The sequence below is a fragment of the Limanda limanda genome, chromosome 5 (genome assembly GCF_963576545.1).
Source record: "Limanda limanda chromosome 5, fLimLim1.1, whole genome shotgun sequence".
NCBI classification, from domain to species: Eukaryota; Metazoa; Chordata; class Actinopteri; order Pleuronectiformes; family Pleuronectidae; genus Limanda; species Limanda limanda.
The window spans coordinates 24,962,663-24,986,826 of NC_083640.1; the positions used below are offsets into that span (position 1 = coordinate 24,962,663).

General features: G+C 44.8%; 3 protein-coding genes across 3 annotated transcripts in view; 2 read left to right on the top strand and 1 right to left on the bottom strand.

Annotated features, from left to right (window-relative positions):
* hs3st1l2 (heparan sulfate (glucosamine) 3-O-sulfotransferase 1-like 2) overlaps positions 1 to 12,490 on the top strand; it is a 40,375-nt gene extending 27,885 nt beyond the window's left edge. The window contains exons 2-3 of the mRNA XM_061070998.1: positions 9,854 to 10,246; positions 11,151 to 12,490. Of these exons, the coding sequence (XP_060926981.1) occupies positions 9,989 to 10,246; positions 11,151 to 11,816 (924 nt within the window). The 5' untranslated portion in view covers positions 9,854 to 9,988 and the 3' untranslated portion in view covers positions 11,817 to 12,490. The remainder of the gene's footprint in view (positions 1 to 9,853; positions 10,247 to 11,150) is intronic.
* A 4,741-nt stretch (positions 12,491 to 17,231) lies between these two features.
* On the bottom strand, positions 17,232 to 19,686 carry LOC133001693 (histone H2A.V). Its single transcript, XM_061071337.1, has 5 exons — positions 19,592 to 19,686; positions 18,345 to 18,422; positions 18,148 to 18,261; positions 17,914 to 18,043; positions 17,232 to 17,811 (listed from the first exon to the last, which is right to left on the bottom strand). Exons 1-5 carry the CDS (start codon positions 19,592 to 19,594, stop codon positions 17,750 to 17,752), a joined length of 387 nt encoding a protein of 128 aa, XP_060927320.1. The 5' UTR covers positions 19,595 to 19,686; the 3' UTR covers positions 17,232 to 17,749.
* Positions 19,687 to 20,235: 549 nt separating this feature from the next.
* Positions 20,236 to 23,377, top strand: LOC133001320 (transcriptional activator protein Pur-beta-like). Its single transcript, XM_061070867.1, has one exon. The coding sequence runs from the start codon at positions 20,239 to 20,241 to the stop codon at positions 21,211 to 21,213; it is 975 nt and encodes a 324-aa protein (XP_060926850.1). The 5' UTR covers positions 20,236 to 20,238; the 3' UTR covers positions 21,214 to 23,377.
* The last annotated feature ends 787 nt before the right edge of the window (positions 23,378 to 24,164 follow it).

A 24,164-nucleotide genomic window follows, 5' to 3' on the forward strand; every position in this document is an offset into this window, starting at 1 on the left:
ACAACTCAGACGAATCATCCATTTTGGACGGCGAAGCCACCAGCAGCCAGTTTGGCTTATCCCAGTCGCTCTAGGGCACCATTTGGCTCCAGCGCCACACCAACTGTGGCATCGTCTGTAGCCATCACCTCCCTCCCTCCATCCCCTGATTGTCTCTCCACAGCTTCTCACCTTCTCTCTTTTTCCATCCTTCCCACCCTCCTCCCTTTAATAATCCCCCGTCCCTGGGGTCCTCTGCCCAGGTGAGAGGGATCTAAACACTCGTTGCCATGGTAAGCTGCCAGCAGGAGCCCAAACACACCTGATGATGCAGGTATATCATTACTTTCCCTCTCTGTCCGTCACCTTCTCTTCCATCTGCTTTCTACCCATCTTTCTCCACCCTGCAAATCCTCCTCTTCCTCCATCAGCACAATCGGCTTTGTGTTCCCCTTGCCACTCCCCGACTTGCTCTTTGTTTCCCTTCTGCCTGCACAGTGTAACCCAGAAAAACCACAGTTCAGGACCCGGATAATATCTGGGTTCACTGGCCCGTGATGACATTGACCAGACACAACTTCCCTGCCCCCATCTGTCAGCTTGCCCTCGATCCAGACACCCATATGTGCACAGGCGTGACACACACATGGTCAACAGAATAACACTGAGTTCATCCCAAAAAACAGGCTTATGTTGTCTGTTGCCCCGAAAGATGCTGACCTTGCCCGTGCGCTAAGAAGGACGCAACCAAATCCTTCTCAGCCCCCTGGTTTACACACACACACACACACACACACACACACACACACAGACACACGCACACACACAGACACACACACACTCACAGTCACACACACAGAACTGCTCTGTTCCCCTCAACTGTCCCGCTTTGCTTCAGCGACAGTCAGGTTAAATCCACTCTGACGGGTCAGGCTCCTCTCACTGTCAGGCCAAGCTGTCGGGCCACTGTCACTGTGAGAGAGACCACATATGTTGTGTCTGAAAGCGTGTGTGCGCGTGTGTGTGTGTGTGTGTGTGTGTGTGTGTGTGTGTGTGTGTGTGTGTGTGTGTGTGTGTGTGTGTGTGTGTGTGTGTGTGTGTGTGTGTGTGGGTGTGTGTGTGTGGGTGGGTGTGTGTGTGTCTGTGTGTAAACCAGGGAGCAGTGGGAGGCGAGTGTGAATTAAGCAGCATGTGTGAGGTCCGTGAAGCTGTGGAGATAAAATAACGTGTTATGCCTCCGAGGAGTTGAGGACAGGTGCGATTCCAGCATCAGGCCGTTAGAAGTGCTCAGCCTCTAATGATGATACGTGTGATGGTTCAGTGGCTCATTACATGAACAAAGGCTCGTGAATATATACTGCGAAAGAATAATCTCTTCGAAATACACGTCTCACATCAATGTTAATATTACAAGAGAAAATGGAGAATATACCTTTATATGTTTGAAAGTCTTCCACACTAACTTGATGTGTATCTCCAAGTAGGTTTTACACACACAAGGAATTTGCTGTGGTGTGTTTGTGCAAGTATATATATAAATAGGTAAAAAATTACTAACACTAAAAAGGATTGTGCAATATGAAGGATAGATGTTTACAGTCGGAAGTACAGAATGACGCATCATCAGCTGTGTACCTTAGTGTCATCGGGCGTTTCGTCCTCTTATCACAAGACGCTCTCTTCTAAGGCGGGTCCACCACAGGCTGGTCAGACCTGGGTGTTTGTCCCTGACATCTTGGGGCCCAGTCGGGGTCTTTCCTCCTGATCCAGAGCCATCGGCTGCGTCACACTGATTCATATGAAGACACAGCGCAGTGGTCACGGATTTAACCCAATAAACCCTTTAAGTCTATAAATATAGATCATTGTGTCTGTTTCAGTGCAGAACTGTAACACATATCATCACACTTCACATCACTCACTGGTTTGTGATTCTGATATTTTGAAACCTCGTCTTGAGCATTTCGTCCTGCGCCATCTTGGTTTTCTGAAACCAGAAATAACCGTAACTGCATATCCTCATGTTCTCCTGGATTCAAACTGTGATCTATTTTTGCAGGAGGGTTAAACCCATAAAGTGAACGTGTATGGTTTGTTTAGTGTGTGAAAGAGGAGGAGGAGGATCAGTTCGAGATCAAGACACAGAAAATGTGTCTCATCGTGACTCAGGAGATGCCAAACTCCCTCACCTTTCTAAATGTAAAGGCCATTATGTGGTGGTGGTGGGCACTGTGCCATGCAAACACACACACACACAACCACACACATACATACACATACACACACACACACACACGTCCCAGACAGGCAGACATAAGTGTGTTGTGCATGCCAGTGGAGACAATCATACATTCATGCAAAAGCCCTTTTGATTAGAAAGCAAAATAAACACAAACACACTATTACAGAAACAATTTGCTTTTCTATGCAAACACATCACAAAGATTCCTTTAATAAAACTGCATTTCCTAATGAGACCCTCCCTACCCCCCCGGGTCACTTTCTAACAAACAACAACACTACAACCCCCACTTACTCTGCACACACATCCTCACACTCACGTAGTAACACACACACCACGGAGGAGGAGGCGGAGAGGGAGTGTGCACGTTTTTGGTGTTTAATGCGGTTGACCCAGATCTTGGAACATGCTCGGCTGACGATGCAGGAAGGAGAACGAGGGGGGGGGGTTCAGAAGGAGAAGGGCGCTATCTGTGTATTATGCATGTGTGAGTGAGTAAGATGATTTGGGGGGGGGGGGAGATTGTGGAGGGTGTGGGCCTCTGGGTGGCTCGGAGTGTGTGTGTGTGTTTTGTTTCTTTCTTCTGAGTCTAATCGAAAACCAGCGGGGGGGTGATGGGTAAAAGACGGACGGATCTCGGAGAAGGTCAAACAGAGAGAGAGAGAAACAGATAAAAACCTGCAAGTAAGGATAAACCTACAGGAGGTGAGGGGAGGATTTCAAGAGGAGTGAGACCTCCTCTTTCTGTCTGTCACTGCTGCGTCTGTAAACACACTGAAAGGACACAGTTAATTTGCTGCTTCTAGCTGGAGGCTCACTCACAACATGCCAGCGATGTGGAGCTTCATTCTGTATAAACAGATTAAACTGCTAAGGCTGAACTATGCTAGTTTCACAGCCAGTAGAGTTCAGGTTGATGCACAATTCAGTTTTCTGTACAATAATGATTACTTTTAAAAGCATGTCAAGCAATCAATGGAAATTAGGACAGGGTAGGATAGGTTAGGGTAGGATAGGTTAGGTTAGGTTAGGTTAGGTTAGGTTAGGTTAGGACAGGACAGGATAGTACAGAATAGGACACAGTAGATTAGTATGGGTTAGTATAGAATAGGATGGGAAATGTTAGGTTAGGTTAGGACAAGACAGGACAGGACACGCTAGGTTAGTATAGGTTAGGATAGGATAGGTTAGGATAGGTTTGTATAGGTTAGGACAGGACAGGATATGATATTCACCTTTATCGTCTTCCTTATGAGAACTTTATCTTGGGCATTTGAGAGAAAGATAGATACGCAGGCATTGCAGCAGTACACAGCCTCCCTATATGTGAAATTGAAATTCAATAACACATAAAAGACAGATAATACTGCACAAAGTGCCTCATCAGATTGTCATATAACCACGTCGATAAAGTTTCCTTATCCCTGACCGAGTCGTTTTTGTGCATAAACCGATCTGAGCCATAATCACAGCGAGTGTTTTACTAATGCAGATGATAATGTTAACAATGCTCTTATGAGCTTTGGCAGCGCAGACAAACTTCTGGGAGAGAGAGAGAGAGAGATAAAGAGAGAGGAAGCGGCTCTTGTCAAGACCCACTTCGACAGTTCTGCCTTCGTCTTTACTTTGAACCTCTCAGGAAAAGATCAAACCCTCGACCCGTGCAGGCGGTGTACGCAGATCTGTCCTCGGGCTCAGTACCTGGTGCCGGGCGCCTCCACCTCCTCACACAGATGGAGGTGAAGCTCCTCGACTTCAATGGAGAGACGGGCGAGTTCTTTTTGACTCTCTCATTCACATCTCATCTTTCTTTCATGTATATCTGTGAACTCTGAAGGACCTGGCAGGAGATCGGGCACTTTGTTGGACTTGAAAAAGAGTTCTGTATCATTCTGAGATCAGGTGAAGGAGGAAGATTCTCTTTTTATTTTATCCATACATCGTCAAACATCACAAACCAGTTATCCAAACTCCCGCTCTTCATTCTCTGCCGTCTTTTCTGTGCCACAACTCAGGAGCGAATGCCTATGGTCGGCTCGATTTGGATGCATAACTGATTCCCGTCTCTCTCAGATGGCTTCATCTATTTTGATTACACACCCCCCTCGGAGTGTTGGCCACATCCTCTCCTCGTGGGTAATGGGAACGAGATGGGAAATAGGAGCAGCCTCGTTACATTCCCTTTGTTATTCTGCGAGGCAATCATCTCCGTGGCTGTGATCAGAGCGCGGGATTGGTTGAGCGGGAGCCGGGTTCAAGAAGGTACAGGAGACCAACAGGGAAGAGAGAGAGAGTGGAAGTTTGGAGGGAAAGAAAGACAGATGGCTGAAGACATGAAGGTTGGATATGGCAAATAAAGAAAAAGGAAGGATAGAGATTAATGAGAGGTGGGGGGGGGGACGAGAGGAAGACGAAAGACAGGAGGGAAGGACACGGAAAGTTTTTATCTGTCTCTCACAGCCTCGGTGATGTGACAGCCTTGGCAATCTGGAGCGTTCCACCATGCCCCCCCCAACAGGGACAATGTTCCCTGCTTCCTCACACACACACCCTCCCGCAGAGCACACACTCACACACACACACAGACACACACACACACACAGACACACGCATACACCAAATGCACCTCACCCCCATCCTGCCACCCTGTGCTTCTCCGTACAGGATAATCCTCAACCCCCCCCACCCTCAACCCAAATACCATCGCTGGGTAAAAGAAGATATTTCCAAGGGCCTGGATCACAGGCAGTCGCACGCTGTGCTCTCACACAAAAGGCAAAGGCGCTGCACACATGCAGATGAGAAAAGATACACACACACACACACACACACACACACTCACACACACACAAACTTATAAGGCATGGGGACTCCAAAATGCAGATGAAAGCATCTGCCTTTCACAGATAATTACACTCCACCCTCCCCCCCCCTCTTTTTCTCGTTCTCTCTTTTCTCGCCATCTCTATCTTCCGCGGCCTGGCGAGAAACTCGTGTTCGTCAATATGGAGAATTCACGCATCATTGACAGTCCTGGCATTGTTGTGATTGTTGTTGTTTGCTCTGCCCGTCCATGCCGGGCTAATGCGAATCACGTGAAGCAAATGAGTGGGAAAGACGAGGACTAGCAATGACTCATGTGAGCCTCATTAAGCAGAAGCTAAGAGGCTAACTTAGAGCTCAGCCGTCAAGTGGCGCAAATGAATTCGGCCAGTTTGTTTTGATTTTGTGTCATTTACAGCAACAAGACACACAATGAAGTATCTTAAATTCAGTTAGAATCCTTAAATATGGCCAGTTTTCATCTGCAGGGAGAAAAAAGTTGTTTTTAGAGCAACATCTCTTCAAAAATAAATTCAGAGCTGTACACACAGAGCTAAGACCGAGGGAAATAAATATAAAATAGAAATAGTAATAAACACAGACACACATATAAGCATGAAAGTCTAAAATATGTTCTTTGGAAGAAAAGAAATTCATTCAATTGTCTTTTTCCATTAGAAATGACTTTATTTATGTATATTTCAAGGATTTTTGTTGCATTTCAGGCAATTTTCAACAAACAGTATTAAATTCCACATTTTTATCTACGAATTTTACTGAGATGAGCCTATATCAAGTCAATAAATTATGTTTTTCGAAATATTTTTCAGAAAAAATTAAGGAAGTGGAGGTTTAAGTTACATTACACATGCACGGAGCCACTTCTCATTCCTAAATCTCATTTTCAATTCACAAAGATCAAAAGTTTATTGACTCAAAAGACATTTCAGCACAGAGAGGTGTGTTTGTGTTTTATTTATGAGCAGCTAAGAGGCCGCTGCAGGGCATCCCCATTAACACAGTGCTGGGGTTTGTTGGCTGTCCCATTAACAGGGACGGATTCGAACTGGGTTACAGAACTGACGGAGAACAAAGGTGAGAGGTGAGCGGGAGGGAAGGAAGAGGTGGAGGAGATGGAGGAGGTGATGGAGGAGGTGGAGGAGGTGGAGGAGATGGAGGAGGTGAGGAGGGTCACGAGGTGGAAGTGAAGCGAACTCGACAGCGGGGAAATATTCCTGCTTACAGAGGAGTCACCAGGGGACTCACTCAACCACTTAACACAGGGCATGTGTCTCGCTGGGCAGCACACAGACACACACACACACACACACACACACACACACACACACACACACACACACACATACACACACACGCACAAACCTCCCAAAAGTCTCTTTGTCTCAGTTGCCCACACACACACATTTAGACTCTAACTAACTGCACAGGTAAACTCTCTGTGTTCATACGACAGCAGATATTTCACCAGTAGCATTTAAAACACTGTTGTTACAGACCTCGTCCTACTCATGCCTCATCGTTATCAAAATAATATTATGAGCCTGTAGCCAGGAAACAATGACGCAGAGCAAAGTGAAATATATTTCAATACAAATATGTATCAAGGAGATATCTCCTGCACATGGGACGTGTTTTAAAATCCTCCTACTATTCAGAAATAAAGCAACAACACTGGAGGCTCCTCTAGACTTTGATGATATATAATCAGGTGTTTATGTTATTGGAATATATTTATATTGCAAATGTCCCCGTTGTGGGACTAATAAAGGATTATCTTAATTTATCTTATCTTATCTTATCTTATTTTGTCTTATCCTATCTTATCATAGTTTATCTTAAATATAGCGTTATAAAGTGTTTATGGATTTCTACTGTAATATAGGTGATTTTATGTGTATACATTTGTAACATTAGTTACACACTCTCAGTATGAATACATTTGTATGAATATTTATTCATATACGCCTCTGAAAAGACATTTATTTTACATCAACAAACAAGAACCACATCCACAGGATGACAGAGGTGGAGAAGGTTGCAACATCGATGACGACAATGTCTCCAAGCCGGGGGATAGCACAGAAGGTCGGGGGTGCAGCGACGCTCCCTGAAGGTACAATTAGCGCTCGGCTTCAGGAACAAAGCTAGACAGGGTTCCTCCTCCAAAGCAGAACATGGTTACAATAATTAATAAGTCGCATCAGGGGCGGCTTCAGCACAATAACAACACTTACAACTACAACAACAGGAAAAGCACTGGGACCAACGGAAAAACAAGAGGAAGAGTTTAGTGTTCCACTAACAACTGTGTGTTGTGTTAATTAAGTAGAATTACAGCTGCGAGCGGTTTACAGGACACGTTCGCGTTGGGGGAGTGAAACTGGAAATCAAACATCTGAAAACACTGGGCGCTCCCGTCCAAAGAAGCTTTATACGTAAATGGACTGTTTTATAAAGTCATCTTCTAGTCTAAAAGAGCTTTAGAGGACAAATCACACTCACACATTCACACAAACATTCATATACAGTACAGCACCATTCATACAGCGCACAGCTATCAGGGCAATTTGGGGTTTGGGCAATCGAACCACCGTGCTTCTGATAGTGGACGATTGTCTTCACCAGCTCCGCAGCCCACGTTAGACCAGTATTCCCAGCAGGGTTTCCCCTTAAAAAGCCTCCTTGCCGACCAATCCTTCCATTCCACAGCAATGAAGGATCCATCATCTTTAGTTAATCCAACAGTTTCATCCTGTTTCAAGTCTTTGCACTGAGCTGAACTCTGGCCTCAGATTCATATTTAACATACGTGTACACGAGAGTCGTAACAATCCTCCTATCTAACTCTCGGCAAGGAAGCAAATCAGCATATTTACCAACATACAGAATCAGTATCTAATAGATATATCCATCTGTCTGTCTGTATGAGGAACACATATCTCGAGAACTTGTCATCTTTGCAGTTTCAAACTTACCCAAGGAAGTGTTGAGTTAAATTTGATGTGATCTCTTCACGACTGATTCTCTTGCTCTGGTCCAATCACTGCAGGTCACCTTTACAGTTTCAGGATTAGAGCCATGACCTTCATCTCACATTAGATTAATCGATCCCTCGTCATCATTATGTCATTATGCGTCATCCTGAAGTGCCATTATTGCAGTGTAAGAAATATATATATAAATATACAGTGCATGTGCAGGGTGTGAATCTTCCCTCTGAAGCTGTTTCCACTTCTTTCCTGCAGCAGATGAGATGAAATCCGATGCTGAGTTGAAGCAAAACCGTCTTAGATGATAAGATCAGTTCACTGCTTTAATGCATCTGTGCAAATGTGTTTGTCTCACACTAAAAACATCCCGACTGGAACATCACTGAATACAGATTGAAGCCAGCAGCAGGAGACACACTGCAGCGTTCAGGATTCACTACACCTCGACTCCTCCACTTTAAAAATGGTTCGGCCGAACTCAGAAGGGTGTTGCTGCTCCTCCGGGGGGAAACACCACAAACCTGATGGAGGCATTCATTTTCTATGCAGCTGCTCTCTGCTGCTTCAGATGTAGATTAATATTTCAAAATCTTCAGGCCATAATCACATCACAGCCCTGCAGTCTCAGCTGAAACCGCAAGTGCTCGGACAGAGACTTTTTATAAAATGGCATATTAGAGTGAAGAGCATCTCAGACGTATGGGATCATGAAATCATCGAGCAGGCGTGAATGAATGGAGCCACTGCTGCAGCTCTGTGAGATGAAAAGTTACGCTCTGCTGCAGAATATCAAACAGGAAACATGTCAGTGCACCTGCAGCTCTGCTGAAACTGATTCTGGTCAAATATCCACAAATAGTTGCACGTACAGAGGCTTCTGGAAAGTGAGGTATCTTCAGTTTTTGCTCTGTTGTGTTACAGATTTAAATTCAACCGGCTCAAGTTCCTGCTTTAGCTCAAAAATCTGCACTCAGCAACCCTCAGATATAATTAAAACATAATTTACCATCTACTTACTATCTATTAAAAATCAAGAACCTGTATCTTAATGCAAGTTAATGTCTGACAGTGAATGTTTTTCTAGTTGATGTTGTCATTAAGTTGTTTTCAGACATGAGGTCTGGAAAATCACTGGAAATAATCAATAAAAAAACTATTCACTAGACATAAATAAGCTCATGAATAATAGAGGTGAAACCAATCATTCAAATCTCAAACACCATTCATGTATCTGTTTTTGTAATAGCCACGACTTGTTTCTGCTTATCTTTTCATATTGTCTGTGACAATAAGGACCATTTGTTGATATTATTCTTAGTTTTTGCATTTCTACAGATTTTGTTGCATTTTACCAACAGCGGCTGCTCTGTTTAGTCTATTATTCAATTGTTTGTTTGGGATTTTGCTTTCGTTATGTTTCACCGGTCTCAGGAAGAGTCTGCGGCTGCTGTGGCAGAAGCTCACAACACGTATAACTCTGTATTTGGTTTGTTTGTTGTGGATTTATATGATTCAACACTTTGGTGTCTGGCTCATCAGCTGTGGTGTCTCTCAAATGTGTCATGTTAGAATAACTTTGATAAAAAAAGATCACTTGTCTTTCTTCAGCCGTTGGTTTTGCTGAATCTTAAGAAGTTCATTCTATTGACATAAAAATTACTTGTTTCTAATCTGCAGCATTCTTCCCAGATGTATTGTTATTGTTGTTGTTGATCTGCTTGTGTTGTGTGAAAGAAGAAAGTGCTGGAAACAGCAAAAGCAAACCAATAACCTTTTCCTTTCGTCTCTTGGCTCATAGGTTGTGAAATTGAAGAGCTCCCTCCTAAGGCCCCCCCGCTGACTAATAACGAGCACAAATCCGTACAAGTCTGGGAGCTTCATGAGTGTGTGCACATAACCAGCACTCCACCTCTGAGTGTGTGTGTGCGGCACCATGCTGTGGACGGTGCTACTAGCGCTGCTGGTGCTTCTGTTGCTGCAGACTCAGCTGTCTGTGTGCTTAAGGGAATTACGCTCCGGGGGTTCCAACTCCTCTGCCTACTCCTCTTCATCCTCCTCTTCCTCCTCCTCTCACAATGCCACCCGGCAGCGGCTGCCCGGAGCCATTATCATCGGCGTTCGGAAAGGCGGCACCAGGGCCCTGCTGGAGATGCTCAACCTGCACCCGAGCGTGGAGGTGGCAAAGGCCGAGGTAAAACACCGTCACCACAGACTCAGCCAATCACTGTACTTCTCCAACTCCATTAGAGAACTGTATACAGCTTCTACAGGAAGCATTTCTATAGAACCATCCAGAGTAAAATTTGTTTAACAGCCACACGGTAACGAGAACAGTGAAGTTATGAAGGCCACACTTTTTCATCTGTAGATAACTGATGTTACACGTCAGCCAGGAGGCAATCAGCTGATGTAGCACTGACCCTGATCCTGAAGCTGAACAGCTGATGCAAGAGTGCGTCCCCATGATGAATCGGTTTCACCGCTGCAGTTAATGGGAGCGCTGATGTGCTGTCGTTTCCCTCCCATTTCCCCAATTAAACCAGTCATTCCAGTTACAAGTGACAGCCGCCCCAGCAGAGCAGGAACCTTACATCTTCATCAGTGCAGAAAGGCGTAGAGACGACGCATGGGCTGTGTGTGTGTAGAGGTTCATGGTTTTGAATGATGACAGGTAGAAAGAAGAGACATTCTAATCAGGGAAGCTCCAGGGGAGGATTTCAAAGTTGGATTGGACAAGATGGGGTCAAATGAAAAAGGCAGAATTTCTTTTATGCTGGCGTCTGTTCTATACCTGCCTGTTGGGAGATGGCTGTTTTGTTTGTGTTGATGCTGGTTGCAACCTTCTCTCTTGTAGAAGCAACCTGCAGTAATTTAGCCACCGGAAAGAGCTCATGGCGAATGTGTGAAGCCAATAAGATGAAGAGTTCTGCAGAAAGGAATTTCTTGAATATTTATACAGCCCGTGAAAAACCTACAAATCCTTTCAGTACCAATAAAAACAACATTTCAAAACCACTGCATCAGGAACTGACAGGAAGTTTCCCACTCGTTCTGTATCTTCATTCAAACCAATCAACCTTCTGTCCTTCTGTCAGGTGCACTACTTCAACATAGAGGAGCACTTCCGCCGAGGCCTGGCCTGGTACCGAGCCCAGATGCCCCTCACCCTCCCTGGTCAGCTAACAGTGGAGAAGACCCCCGGCTACTTTGCAGCTCCTCAGGCCCCTGCACGTGTCTGGGACATGAATCCCGCCGTTCGCCTGATCCTCATCGTGCGGGACCCGGCCGAACGACTGGTTTCTGACTACACCCAGGTCCTTCACAACCGCCTGACCCGCCACAAGCCCTACCTGCCTCTAGAGGAGCTCCTGCTGCACAAGGGCCACATCGACACCGGCTACAAGGCGCTGCAGAGGAGCTTGTACCACCTGCATTTGGCTCGCTGGCTGGAGGTCTTCCCCAGGGAGCAGATCCACGTGGTGGATGGTGACGCGCTCATTCGAGATCCGTTTCCCGAGCTTAGAAAGGCCGAGAGGTTTCTGGACCTGCCGCCAAGGATCAGCCCCAACAACTTCTACTACAACACCACCAAGGGCTTCTACTGCCTCCTGTCTGCAGGACATGACAAGTGCCTGGACGAGTCGAAAGGCCGGCTGCACGCGCCCCTGAGCACCCAGGCCTTCAAGAAGCTCTGCCGATACTTCAGGAAGCCCAACAAGTTGTTCTTTGAAATGGTGGGCCGGTCGTTTTCCTGGTGCTGATCGCTGGTGTAGAGACGCTGTGGAGACACCAACACATTCAGGGACTGAGAGGGAGAGAGAGAACTGTTGTTTGTGTGTTTTTTGTCGGTAGATGAGTGGAGAGATTTGAGTTCTGATGAAGTCCCTTGTTGTTCGTACCTGCTCAGGTTCTAATGAGGCCAGCAATTGTGGCACAAATGTGTGTGAAGATATTTGGAGAATCCAAACTGCTGTTGGTGAACATGACGCCAACAAGACTGTGACCTTGACCATGCAGGTGCCTCCCTGGACAAAACTCTGACAGCCGTGCCAAACAACAAGTCTGAGACTGAGAGAAACCTGCTTGTGCTTTTTCTGTGGGTTGTTACAAGAGCATGTGCAGAATCGACAAGTGATAGAAATAGAAATAGACAAGTGGGGGAAAGATAAAATGATTTGTTGCACTAAGAACTCTACATGCTTAAAATAATCAATGTCGACAATATCAAACCGGAACTTTCATTTTTCTCAACAGCTGTTTGTGTTAGGAATAATGTTTGAGTTCAATTTACTTCATTCTTCTGTCATTTTACTGGGTTGAGTTTCAGATATTTGGTGAGAATTTCTAAAGTCTGTTAACAAGTAGACACATGTAGTACGTTGACTAGCTTGTGTTTCTTTTGAGTATGTTCTTCTAATAAATGTGTTCATTCCAACCGTCTCCTGTCTGAACCCGGTGATGAGGTGTAAAAGGGTTTGAAAACATCAAACGCAGGAACTCGGGGGTAGAGCCTCAGTGGAAGCTCCTCTCTCTCCCTCTCAAGGTGTATGAAGATGTTCTCTGTCAGGTTATATCCAACATGTTGCTTAGCATCAAAGTGAGCCCACGTTCTCCTTTCATCACGGAGCTGCTCTTGTCAAGGAATTACCACCTGTCTCACACGCGGCAACAAATCAAACCTGCGGGTCACCTGGAGGGTGTGTGTTTGAATCCCCACTTTCATTTACAGGATTTCCTACTTTAATTCACTTCATCTGGAAAGACTAGATTAGTGACAGGTCGTGACATCAGCGTTAAAAGATGAAACCAGAGGATTAGGGGGTAAGTGGGTTGGTTTTTTAACTCTGACATTGTTTCAGCCTCACTCAGTCACAATATAAAATGTGTCGGGTGAAACACAGTTGAACATGTGGCTCCAACTAATAAACATTTACATTATGGATTATTTGGCCGTGCATGTTCTGATTTAAACAGTTATTTCTATCTATCTATCTATCTATCTATCTATCTATCTATCTATCTATCTATCTATCTATCTATCTATCTATCTATCTATCTATCTATCTATCTATCTATCTATCTATCTATCTATCTATCTATCTATCTATCTATCTATCTATCTATCTATCTATCTATCTATCTATCTATCTATCTATCTATCTATCTATCTATCTATCTATCTATCTATCTATCTATCTATCTATCTATCTATCTATTTAATTCACACACACTCATAAATATCAGTCTCCTAACTAACTGAGAGAAAAACAAACAATTAACAAACACAGATGAAAATATAATCTTGTAATAAAAAGCCGAGATTTTGGTCTTCAATGTGTTTAAAAAGACTCCAGCAACATTCCACTGTTCTGCAGAGAACTTTCTTTCTTTCTTTCTGATTTTGAAAATGAAAAATATCCCAAACCAAAAGCATCCTGAGGACAAACGCTGCCATCTTGTGCCGATTGATGCATTTTGGAGGTGTCGAGCTCTCACAGATACTCGACCATTCACGAGTCATTCTGTCAATCACGATGTCTCGCCTCATTCTTATCGCATCAAATTACTAATTAAAGCCAAAGTTAAAGAGAGATTGGAGAGTTTGTTCTTCATCTTTATAAACAGTCTGTGTCTGGTGTTTTTACACTTTACCTCCTGCAATCTAAAGTGTACAACAGTGATCAGAGCTGCATCAATACATTTAAAAAACCATCACTGTTGCTGTGATGCTTCTCTTTCCTCCAGAAAATCCACTGCAGCAAACATGATGTGTCATAAAACCAGTAAAACACATGTTTCTGGATCATAACTCAAACGCTGCCCCCAGTTTGTTTTTTTCAAAGCTGCATTTCAGGCGTCTCCTCTCGGCTGCAGCAGAAAACTGGAGCTGACGGGCGACTCCCGGCTGTCACCCTCCCACCGGCCTCCGGAGGAACGTCTAAAGACAGAGATGTAAGAATAAACAAATGATTGCTGCTCTTTGAAGATGTGAGGCTGCTGCAGCTTTCATGTGCTCCTGCAGAGGCTCGCACTCATGTGGACAATGCATGTGATGTCCCGTTTGATCAGGGAAACATCTCTCTCCTGGGTCAGGGGCTCCTGAGTTTGCAGCAGTTTCCTTCACCAACTTTGTCTTGACCCGAGAGTGATTTCAGAAGATGTCGTTAGCTGGTAAAAGGGATCGAATGTTGTTTTTGTTCATGCATTTCATGTGAATCAAGTAATTGTCCTGGATGTTCGACTCTGTTCCCCCAGATCATGATAACCTTCATGTCAATGTGAGAAGAAAAGATCCTCCTTCTGAAAGTCTGAACCTTGGAGACATCCTCCACAGGCCATGTCTGAGAACATCTATACAGTCTATGATGTAATATACAAACACAGAGCCACTAGCATGGGTTTCTGAATGTTCTGTTCCTTCAGGTTATTGGACAAAATGTACATAACGAAAAGGTGCGACTCAGATCTGATTTTATTGTTGTTCTGCTGTGGGTGCAGAGGCGTTGATGAGATTTTTGCTAAAGGTCAGTTCTGTTGGTGTGGTAATAAGATCCTCTTGCCACGAGCCGCTGCTGTTTCTATCATCTCAGAGTCATTACACCTCTGAGTCAGACCAGAGCAAACCGAGCTGTGAATAAACGGCTGTGAACATTTCTCGCACTTTGTTTATAGATGATTTAATAAAGAGATGTTCTGACGCCGCGCTCAGCAGAGACAGGAAAGGACATAACGAGATGAGGCAGAGAAAATCAAAGTAAACTTAAAGTCTTTAAAGTTGAGAAGTTAATGAGACTCCTCATAAGTGATAATGGTTCTTTAACCTTCAGTTGGAGCAAGACTCAGACATGAGAGGGATTTAATCTTAAATAACTCCAATCATGAAAATAAACGTGTATTTCACAACCTGTCACCTATTTCTGTCATTAAATTACATATTCCTTAATGTTTGGGTCCAGAATCAACTTAATTTGTCTTTCTTTATAAATGTGACATCCGACGTTCAATTAAATGATCTTGAAGAAAACAATCAGATATTTAGTGGACTGATATTTAGAAGAGTGTTCAATTTAGTGCAGATTCATTACAATCTACAAACTTTAATAAAATATAATACGTTATTATTTTAAGTAATTGTATTTAGCTGGAACTAGCTTCCCTCCAGTGACACGTATGTAGCACAAGGAGCAATAAATAGCAGACAGGGCACGACTGACATGTTTCAGCCTTGAGATCGCAGACGCTGGGGATAAATAAAGTTGATCACATGATTCTCACCACCAGCAGCTGACATGTCCTTGCTAGTGCAGTAAAACAGCTGCAGGGCATCATGTGAGTGTGCAGGTTTCTCAGAAAACTGCAGCAAATATGGTGTGAGACATGTTCTGTGCGGTTTCGTGGTGGAGCTGTGATGATGATGATGCTTTGTACACTAAGGAATCAACAGCTGCCTCCAAGAGTCTGCAGCCTCTGTCACTTTGAAGTCTTAGGTTAGTGAGGCATTTAGTTGATTGCTAAAGTGCTTTAGGGAATGCATTATGCCAATGTGTGTGTGTGTGTGTGTGTGTGTGTGTGTGTGTGTGTGTGTGTGTGTGTGTGTGTGTGTGTGTGGACCTATTTTACACTTTATTGACCCACTGACACACACACACTCATGCAGCGTTATCCACTGCACTTTTTATATACATTTTAAACAGGTTTGAGGGTTCAGTGTCTTGAACAAGGACACTTCGGCACAAAGAGAGTAGGAGCCGGGAATCGAACCACAGATGCTCTTCTTAGTTTCAGATGATTATGAATATCATAGTCGATGTCTGACAGATCCTGCTCAACACTCGGTTTATTTAAATACACTTAAATGTTATATATAGATTTAAATGTGTCTTCTCAGGTAGAAGATCATTCAGAGACTTGTCCAATCTCTGTTGTTCCGGGAGTTTTCATATTATTTTGACTGTTTAAGTATTACATATTTATTCATTTTCTCCACAACTCTGCATCAAAATCATTTCCTCTCGATCGCAGATGAACTGACTCCAGCATGTTTCTGTTCATCACATTTCAACGAGGATGTTTGGAGGTAACATTTTAAAAAGAACTCTGTTCTGTTATCTTTGAACTTTTGAACTCAGTGTAAAATTATAATTTGCATCCATCTTATTCATGTAATCCAATGTCTTCGGCAGCTAAAGAGAAAAAAAGACTCAACACAGGAATTTCCAACACAGAACACACTCTGGTGTTTATAAAGTGGCTGCTGCTACATATGTTTATTAATAAATAAGTTAGAAGTTTTGCTTATGAAGTTTTTCTTCAAACCTTGTTCCCTCTAGTTTTGCCAAAGTCCACTTTGCTATCTGAGTTATTTTCATATCGCAGATCAGTTTGATTGAAGGAAGGTTTTTGTATATAAATGTTATATCATCACATTCTTATTTCATTCTTATGTCTTTTCCAGAAAGGTGTTATTGGGAGGACAGTGGCTCCCCCTCCTGTTAAATTATAAATTTGCATGACAGGTTCAATGGCTGCTGTTGGAAAAGTCACGTTGCAATAAGTCAATATTTATTTAGTCATAAACTCCACACAAATTAAAAAATTGGTCTGAGAAATGAGATGTGTTCTAATCTCAGAGTGCATTCAGTTTCATGGGTAAATTTGCGGAACTCTCGTTATGAGTCATCAAAGCATCCACATCTGTTTTTTCTCTTGAGAAAAAAAAAATCTAAAACACGTGCACTGAAAAAACTAACTGAAAACCATGTTGTAGTTTTGTTTGTGTATTGTTGGACAGTCATAGCACCTCACGTATAAAACTTACAAAATTCAGAACAGCAAAAATAATTTCAAGTAGGGTCTTCAAGCCAAGGACAACATGCAAATGTTATTTAATCAAAGATAAAATACGCAAAGTAATTTCCTTGAACATGAAGCTTTTAAAAGACTCTAAGCTCTTTACTTACTTAACTAAAATATCATGGACTTCATGTGGGAGCATGAACGAAGCACAGGAATGTTTTAAATATCTGGGCGCTAACTTTCTTAGTTGATAGTTGACAAATGACAATGCTTTACTAGCAGTAATGCAAACGTGCACAGCGGCTGAAACTCAAAGTGTAATAAGAAAGTCGAACACCTTCAGAAACATCAGCACAAAAAAATGCAGCAGATGATCGCAATGACGGTTTTTCCATTTTAATGTAAAAAATTATTTTAATACAACACTATGGTTGTGCAGTTCAAAAGATTACAGTGAGTCAAAAGGAAAATAAGCACCATCTCAGTTAGCTGTTCACTAATTTGCTGTTCAAAAATCTCTGCTCCTTAAAAACTTGTATTATAGTAAATATCGTAACTTCAAGAAAATAACCACAAAGCAAGTTTTTTTTTTTTATATAAAAAATGCTTTAACAATTTCTTTTTCAGTATAAAACATTACAGAGTCCCAGGCCAATCAAACAAATTCACTGTCACCACTGAAAATAATCACGAACTCCCCCAGTCAAACGTTCTACAATAACATACAAAGGGGTTTTTTTTTGTCGTTAAGGGGTTTACTGTACTTTTTCTAGTTATGGGAAAATATAACAACACAAAGCCTAACAATCACTCTTCGTTTGCTATAATATTAATAAAAAAGAACAAATGTGAACTCCTGGTCCGATCCAAGCCCAAAAACTTCTGGTCAACATGGCGTCTATGCAGTCTTCTGCTGGCCCTTCTTCCCGATGAGGGATTTGTGGATGTGGGGAATGACACCTGAAAACAAACAAGAGTCGGTGAGATGAGACGTCTTAAACAAAGACTGATGAAGAAGAAGCAAATACACAAGTAATAAACCAACAGTATTCCTCCGCTTACCTCCTCCAGCAATAGTTGCCTTGATGAGGGAGTCCAACTCCTCGTCTCCACGGATGGCGAGCTGCAAGTGACGGGGAGTGATACGCTTCACCTTCAAGTCTTTGGAGGCGTTGCCCGCCAACTCTAGTACCTGGGAACAAAACAAGACGTGAGCAAATCGGTGGAAACACCTCGCAGATGATGTCACATCCTCTACCGTTAACCAGGAATGTGCACGGTGCGGCGAAGGCTTACTTCAGCGGTGAGGTACTCGAGGATAGCAGCGCTGTACACAGCTGCGGTGGCTCCTACACGACCGTGGCTGGTGGTGCGAGTTTTCAAGTGCCTGTGGATACGACCCACTGGGAACTGGCAGGAGACAAGACACGAGACAGCGGTTACGAGTCAAATCAAATAGCACGACATAAAGCAATATGAGTGAAGGGACTCACCTGCAGTCCAGCCCTTTGGGAGCGGGACACTGCTTTCGCCTTGGCTTTGCCGCTGTCTTTTCCTGCTTTACCACCAGCCTGTTGTAGGAAGGAAATAACAAAAACAATAAGCTTTCCAATTGACGAGGCTTGAATTCCATAAAGATTTCATTAATACGCGTAAGGCGTAAGAAGATATCAGAATAACAGTGAGAAGGTTACACTGAAATGAGAATAAATAACTTCCATCACACACTATTGTATTATTGTTATAAGTTGGTTTGCAGATAAAGTTCCATTGACTTGAACATTCGACTCGTTTTCAATCACATGTTTTTAGACCGTTTTAATTTAAAACTTTTCAAGCAGCCGCGGGAACAGAAAGTAAACACTGCTGCTGCATCTCAGATTTCCACTGATCGCGGAAGCATCATCACCTCTGAGGTGTGGTTCGGTTTCAAATCAGAAACTCGACTAATGAGACGGTGGGATTCGAACAAAAACCCGCCGGAGGATCAACGGTGCGGATTCCCGGTTCAACTGTCACCGCTTTTCCCGCCAAGGCGAAATAAAACACAACAAACGACAGATGGGCGGTGGTGGCGGGACATGAACCCCCCCACACGGGGGGTAAAAGCCCGGTGAAGGTGACAGCCTCCAGCGGGGGATTCTCACGGTGACACACCGGGAGCTGACAGCTGGTGACCCCGCGGGATAACAGCGGGACACCCGGTCAAGTTTTTACATTCGTGGATTTTAACCGGAGGGGGAAAAAAAGTTCAACTCACTGATTCGTGCACGTAAATAAAAAAAAAAAGCCACTCGGTCGATTCCCCTTAAAACACCCCCCCCACACACACACACACAAAGTTTACCCACATATTACCGAAGACGTGCGATCAACACTCCGACCGTTGAGTGGCTAAACTTAGCATGCTAACGGTTGCTAGCCCCAGAGGCTACACCGACCCGCAGAACGCGTTCTACCCACAAAGTTCCCGCTTCACTCAGGCTTCCATCCGAAGGAAAACACACATGAACAAACATCATCCAGGGATTTACCGGGAAAAACCACACTACAAACACCGCACTTCTTATGCTAATGCTAATGCTAAGCTAGCTGACACTTAGCTCCTTAGCGAGCTCTTTTTTATTTTGTATTTCTTGTTAAGCACACCGCCCCCGGTTCACCCCGGTAGCCGGCTCGTTCTCCCGGTAGCCCCACGGACCCACCGCCCCCCCTCCTCCAGCAGCCGGGGAGCACCTACCATTTTCCCGGGTTTGATTGAAGAAGCGAGCGGACGGAAAACGCGAAATCTCCGAAAGCGAAGAAACAATAAAGCCTCTCGCAAAGCTTTGGCATGCGAGCCCTCGTGGGAGTCCTGCGGGCCAATGGGAGCGGGCGTTGCTGCTTCGAATCCCGGCGTCGACCAATCGGAAGCGGGCTTGCAGGGCGGTCACCCATCCCCCACACCTTCCGCCTTTGCGCACGGCACCAACAAGTAGGCGGGACTACGAGCGTGTCCTTCCGCCCCTGAAAACACACACAACACACAGGCAGCGGGTTGGATTTACTCTTAAATATCAGTTGTTCGACACTTGGGTTAAGGTTAGATTCAACACGTCCTCACCGACAGAGGGAGGACGTGTGGAATCTCAGTGAAAGTCAGTCAATCGAGTCCAGCTGAGTGTATTAAACTCCCGCGGAGGAGAGAGGAGTGTGTATGTGCTGTCAAGGGGGCGGGGACGTTGTTTTTGACTGACAGGTGAACCGGCGAATGGAAACCTGGGGATTACGGTTGTTGGTGTGATTGGCAGCAGGAGGGGCCAATGAGAGCTCGCGGATCTGCGTCCGGTTTCCTGAAGGCGGAAGTGGGGGTCAGAGAAGGTAGAGAACGGGCTGCTGGTGGCGAAGATGGCGGATGGGGACAGTGGCAGCGAGCGCGGCGGCGGAGGAGGCGGAGGAGGCAGTGGAGGAGGTGGAGGCAGTGGAGGAGGTGGTAGTGGAGGAGGAGGTGGAGGTAGTGGAGGAGGCGGCGGGTTCCAGCACTACCAGCGGGACGCGGAGACCCAGGAGCTGGCCTCCAAGCGGCTGGACATCCAGAACAAGCGGTTCTACCTCGATGTGAAGCAGAACGCCAAAGGCCGGTTCATCAAGATCGCGGAGGTCGGCGCCGGGGGCTCGAAAAGCCGCCTGACCCTCTCCATGTCCGTGGCGGCGGAGTTCCGCGACTACCTGGGGGACTTCATCGAGCACTACGCCCAGCTGGGGCCCAGCAGCCCGGAGCAGATCGCGCAGTCCTCCGGCGGGGAGGACACCGGGCCTCGGCGGGCCCTGAAGAGCGAGTTCCTGGTGCGGGAGAACCGTAAATACTACCTCGACCTCAAGGAGAACCAGCGGGGCCGCTTCCTCCGGATCCGGCAGACCGTCAACCGAGGGCCCGGGTTCGGCGTGGGAGCCGGTGGCCTCCCCGGGTCCGGGCTGCAGACCGGGCAGACCATCGCCCTCCCGGCCCAGGGCTTGATCGAGTTCCGCGACGCTTTGGCCAAGTTGATCGACGACTACGGCGGTGACGAGGAGGAGCTGGCCGGCGGAGCAGGGCCCGGGGGCTTCAGCGTGCTCCCGGAGGGCACCTCCATCATGGTGGACTCCAAGCGGTTCTTCTTCGATGTGGGCTCCAACAAGTACGGAGTGTTCCTGCGGGTGAGCGAGGTGAAGCCCAGTTACAGAAACTCTATCACGATCCCCTTCAAGGCGTGGGGCAAGTTCGGGGGAGCGTTCAGCCGCTACGCCGAGGAGATGAAGGAGATCCAGGAGAGGCACCGGGAGAAGATGTACGAGAGGAGGACCGGAGAGGAGTCGGAGGGCGACGACGTGGACGACGACTGATGGAGCGGAGGAGGCCACTTGTGATGAAGCTGAAAACGTGATGCAAAGTCTGGAGATAAACAAGAGAGAGAGATGAACGACTATTCTGTGCATGACGAAAAAAAAACAACGGAGTAACATAAAAAGTATATTTGACTGAGAAATTACTGTCTATATAAGAGATTCATGTCCTAAAGTGTAGGTGGATGTTATAGCTAAATGAGTGCAGACAGTAGTCAGCTCCTGTATGAGACCCCACCCCATTGATAAAGAATATTATATATGAATATATATCTATATATATAGATTGTCCATTAGAAAACCTCACACGTGTAGCCCAGCAAATTAAGTTTGACAACGACCACGCAGCCTCACTTCCTGGTTGATACCCAATGGCAAGAGCTCACCTGGCGCTGACCCGTGATGAGGAGGAAGTGCGTCCCACTCCGACCAGCAGGTGCAGAGTGGGAGTGAGACGCCTGCATCACCCACCATGGCTGTGTGTGTTCATTTGTCTGAAGTGACCTGTAACATACGGTCGTCCAGACAGACCCACAACACTCAGAGCCACGGTCTTCAGCTGTATGAGGGGGGGGGGGGCAATCCCTGGCACCACAGGACGACCTCTAGTCCCCGAGAGGTCCCACGGGGTGACCTGCTACAAGCACACGACTCGTTTGGATTCCCTGGACACTCCAGATAAGTCCAAATGATGTCCCTTCCTTCTTCCCTCGCTCCCTCCCTCAGGTGCTGACCTCCTGCTCCGACAGCTGAAGTGTGGAGAGGCCTGCTCACACGTGGCAAAGCCCGTCCGTCTTTTTGGGGCGGGGGGGGGTGTATCAGCATTTTCTCGAGGTCCTGGGTGCAGATCTGTGGCAACTGATGCTGTTTCAGATGATGCAGGGCCTCGTTTGACCCCCGTGACCCTTTGGTCGACGGAGACGCGGCGAGCTCAGGCCTCTTAGCACTGGCCACGGTTTTCCGAGTTAAAGCTTGAGCTACAGTCCCGAGGCACACTGACCTCGTTGACATATTTAGGATGCGCTATTTGGATCCTTTAAATCCTGAACTCAGACCATTAATGACTGAAGTAACATTCAGTCCGATTGTAAGAAAAATTTGGTGCTTTTGGAAAATACACAACCCACAGTGGGGTGCTGTACTTATAGAAAAATATATACTGGAAGAGATTTACTTACTAAAAAGATCAAGTATAGATAGACTTATTTTTCAAAAGAGATATATTGAAATATGTCTTAGGAACATGAGACATTTATAAGATAACGCTGCCTAAAGTGGCTTATTTAAAACACTAAACTTGGATGCAACTGTCCAGGGTGATATTTCATACCTGCTTTTTTCCTAACCTTTTCTTTTATTCCTTAGAGGAAATAACAAAAACAAAAAAAAGAGTACATCAAATTGATAACAAAGTATGTTATAGCAATTTCTAGAAAACGACTTCATTGAAGTAGTTTGTCAGCAAACACTCAGCACTCCAGTTCACTTTACAGAGCATCGAGTTGTCCCCTCGTTTCAGTCCACACGTTTTTACCATGTTTGTCATAAACTGGCTTTCCATCAGTTGCCATACGGCGCAAAAATAAACACCCACAGTCATCAACTTTTTGTCTTTAGTGCTCCTTTTAAAAATATGATAATTTTTGCATGCCTGCTCTTGCGCGGAGCTGCCTTGTGTTCTTTTCTTTTGCATACTCTGATTGCTGTATGATGGTATTTATCCTGATTTTTTGTTCTGAGAGCGGTTTCAAGTTTTATTTCTATATTGCAACAGAGAAAAAAAAAGGTTTAAAGTTAACTTCTCAGCGTAATAATAAAAAAAAATAAGCCACCGACTTCCCGTGCTTTGGGGAACGTCACCTTCATCGTCCCGCTTCCTTCGGTGTGTAAACCTCTCGTTGAATTTTACTTTACCCATTTCAACACAGCAGAGACATGCCATATGACAAAAAAAATACTCAATATCTGGGAGCAATAGTTTTTTTTTTCTTTCTTTTCTATTGATATAAATATACTATATATAATATTACACATGAGATTGAACTACATCCTTCTTCCTGTACTGTGTTACGTGAAATGGCAGCTGTTTCAGTCATGTGTGTTCTGCTGTAATATTCTACCAAGTTCCTTTCAACGAGAAATAAAAAAAAACGTTTTTTGCTCAGGAGAAGTGTGGTGTCTTTTATACTCCGTCCAGCTGGAGGTCGCAGGTTTCATAAGGATTTTAAGGGTCTGCTCATTATTCATGTATTCATCAACCTGCTGATTATTTTCAGAATCCATTGGTGAATCATTTTGCCTAAAAAATGAAAAAAAAAAATCAAGGTGACCTCTTCATGTTGCCTGTTTTTTGAGACAAGTCCAAAATCCACAGGTTTTCTATTTACTATTGCATCTTAAACTAAACTAGTGAGCTGTTAAATACGTAAAGTGAAGTAAAAGTAACAGTTTTACTCTAATTCTGAAATTCAAAGCAGAGAATAAATGAGTGTAAAACTGAAAAGCACTCATCAGAACATCAACAAAATAGAAACCAAGCATACGAACACCAGAAGTCCTGCTTGCAGAAAGTGTTAGAATTAAAAATGGTGTATCCTTCGAGGTTTGCCCAGACCCTAAAAATACCCTGCAGCGCTCAGGTCACGTGGTGCAGGTCAGCGGGGCAATATATGAAGGGCCTGACGGGGGGGCGGGTCTTATTTTAGAGGTACTGAAAGTTCCCCAGCTGTTTGCAGTCTGTCAAAGCTTAATCAGATGAAGGTCGAGGGACAAATGTCCGGGGTGGCGTCTCGTCTGCTGTCACACACGGAGGAAAACCCCCCATAGTGAATGTAACTGACCCCAGACACATCACTAAAGACAGTGGGACAGACAAATGCCCCCCCTTCCTTATACCTCCTCGAGTTGGGGCATTTCATTCAGGTATAAACATTTTAGATTTTCCTGTGTGA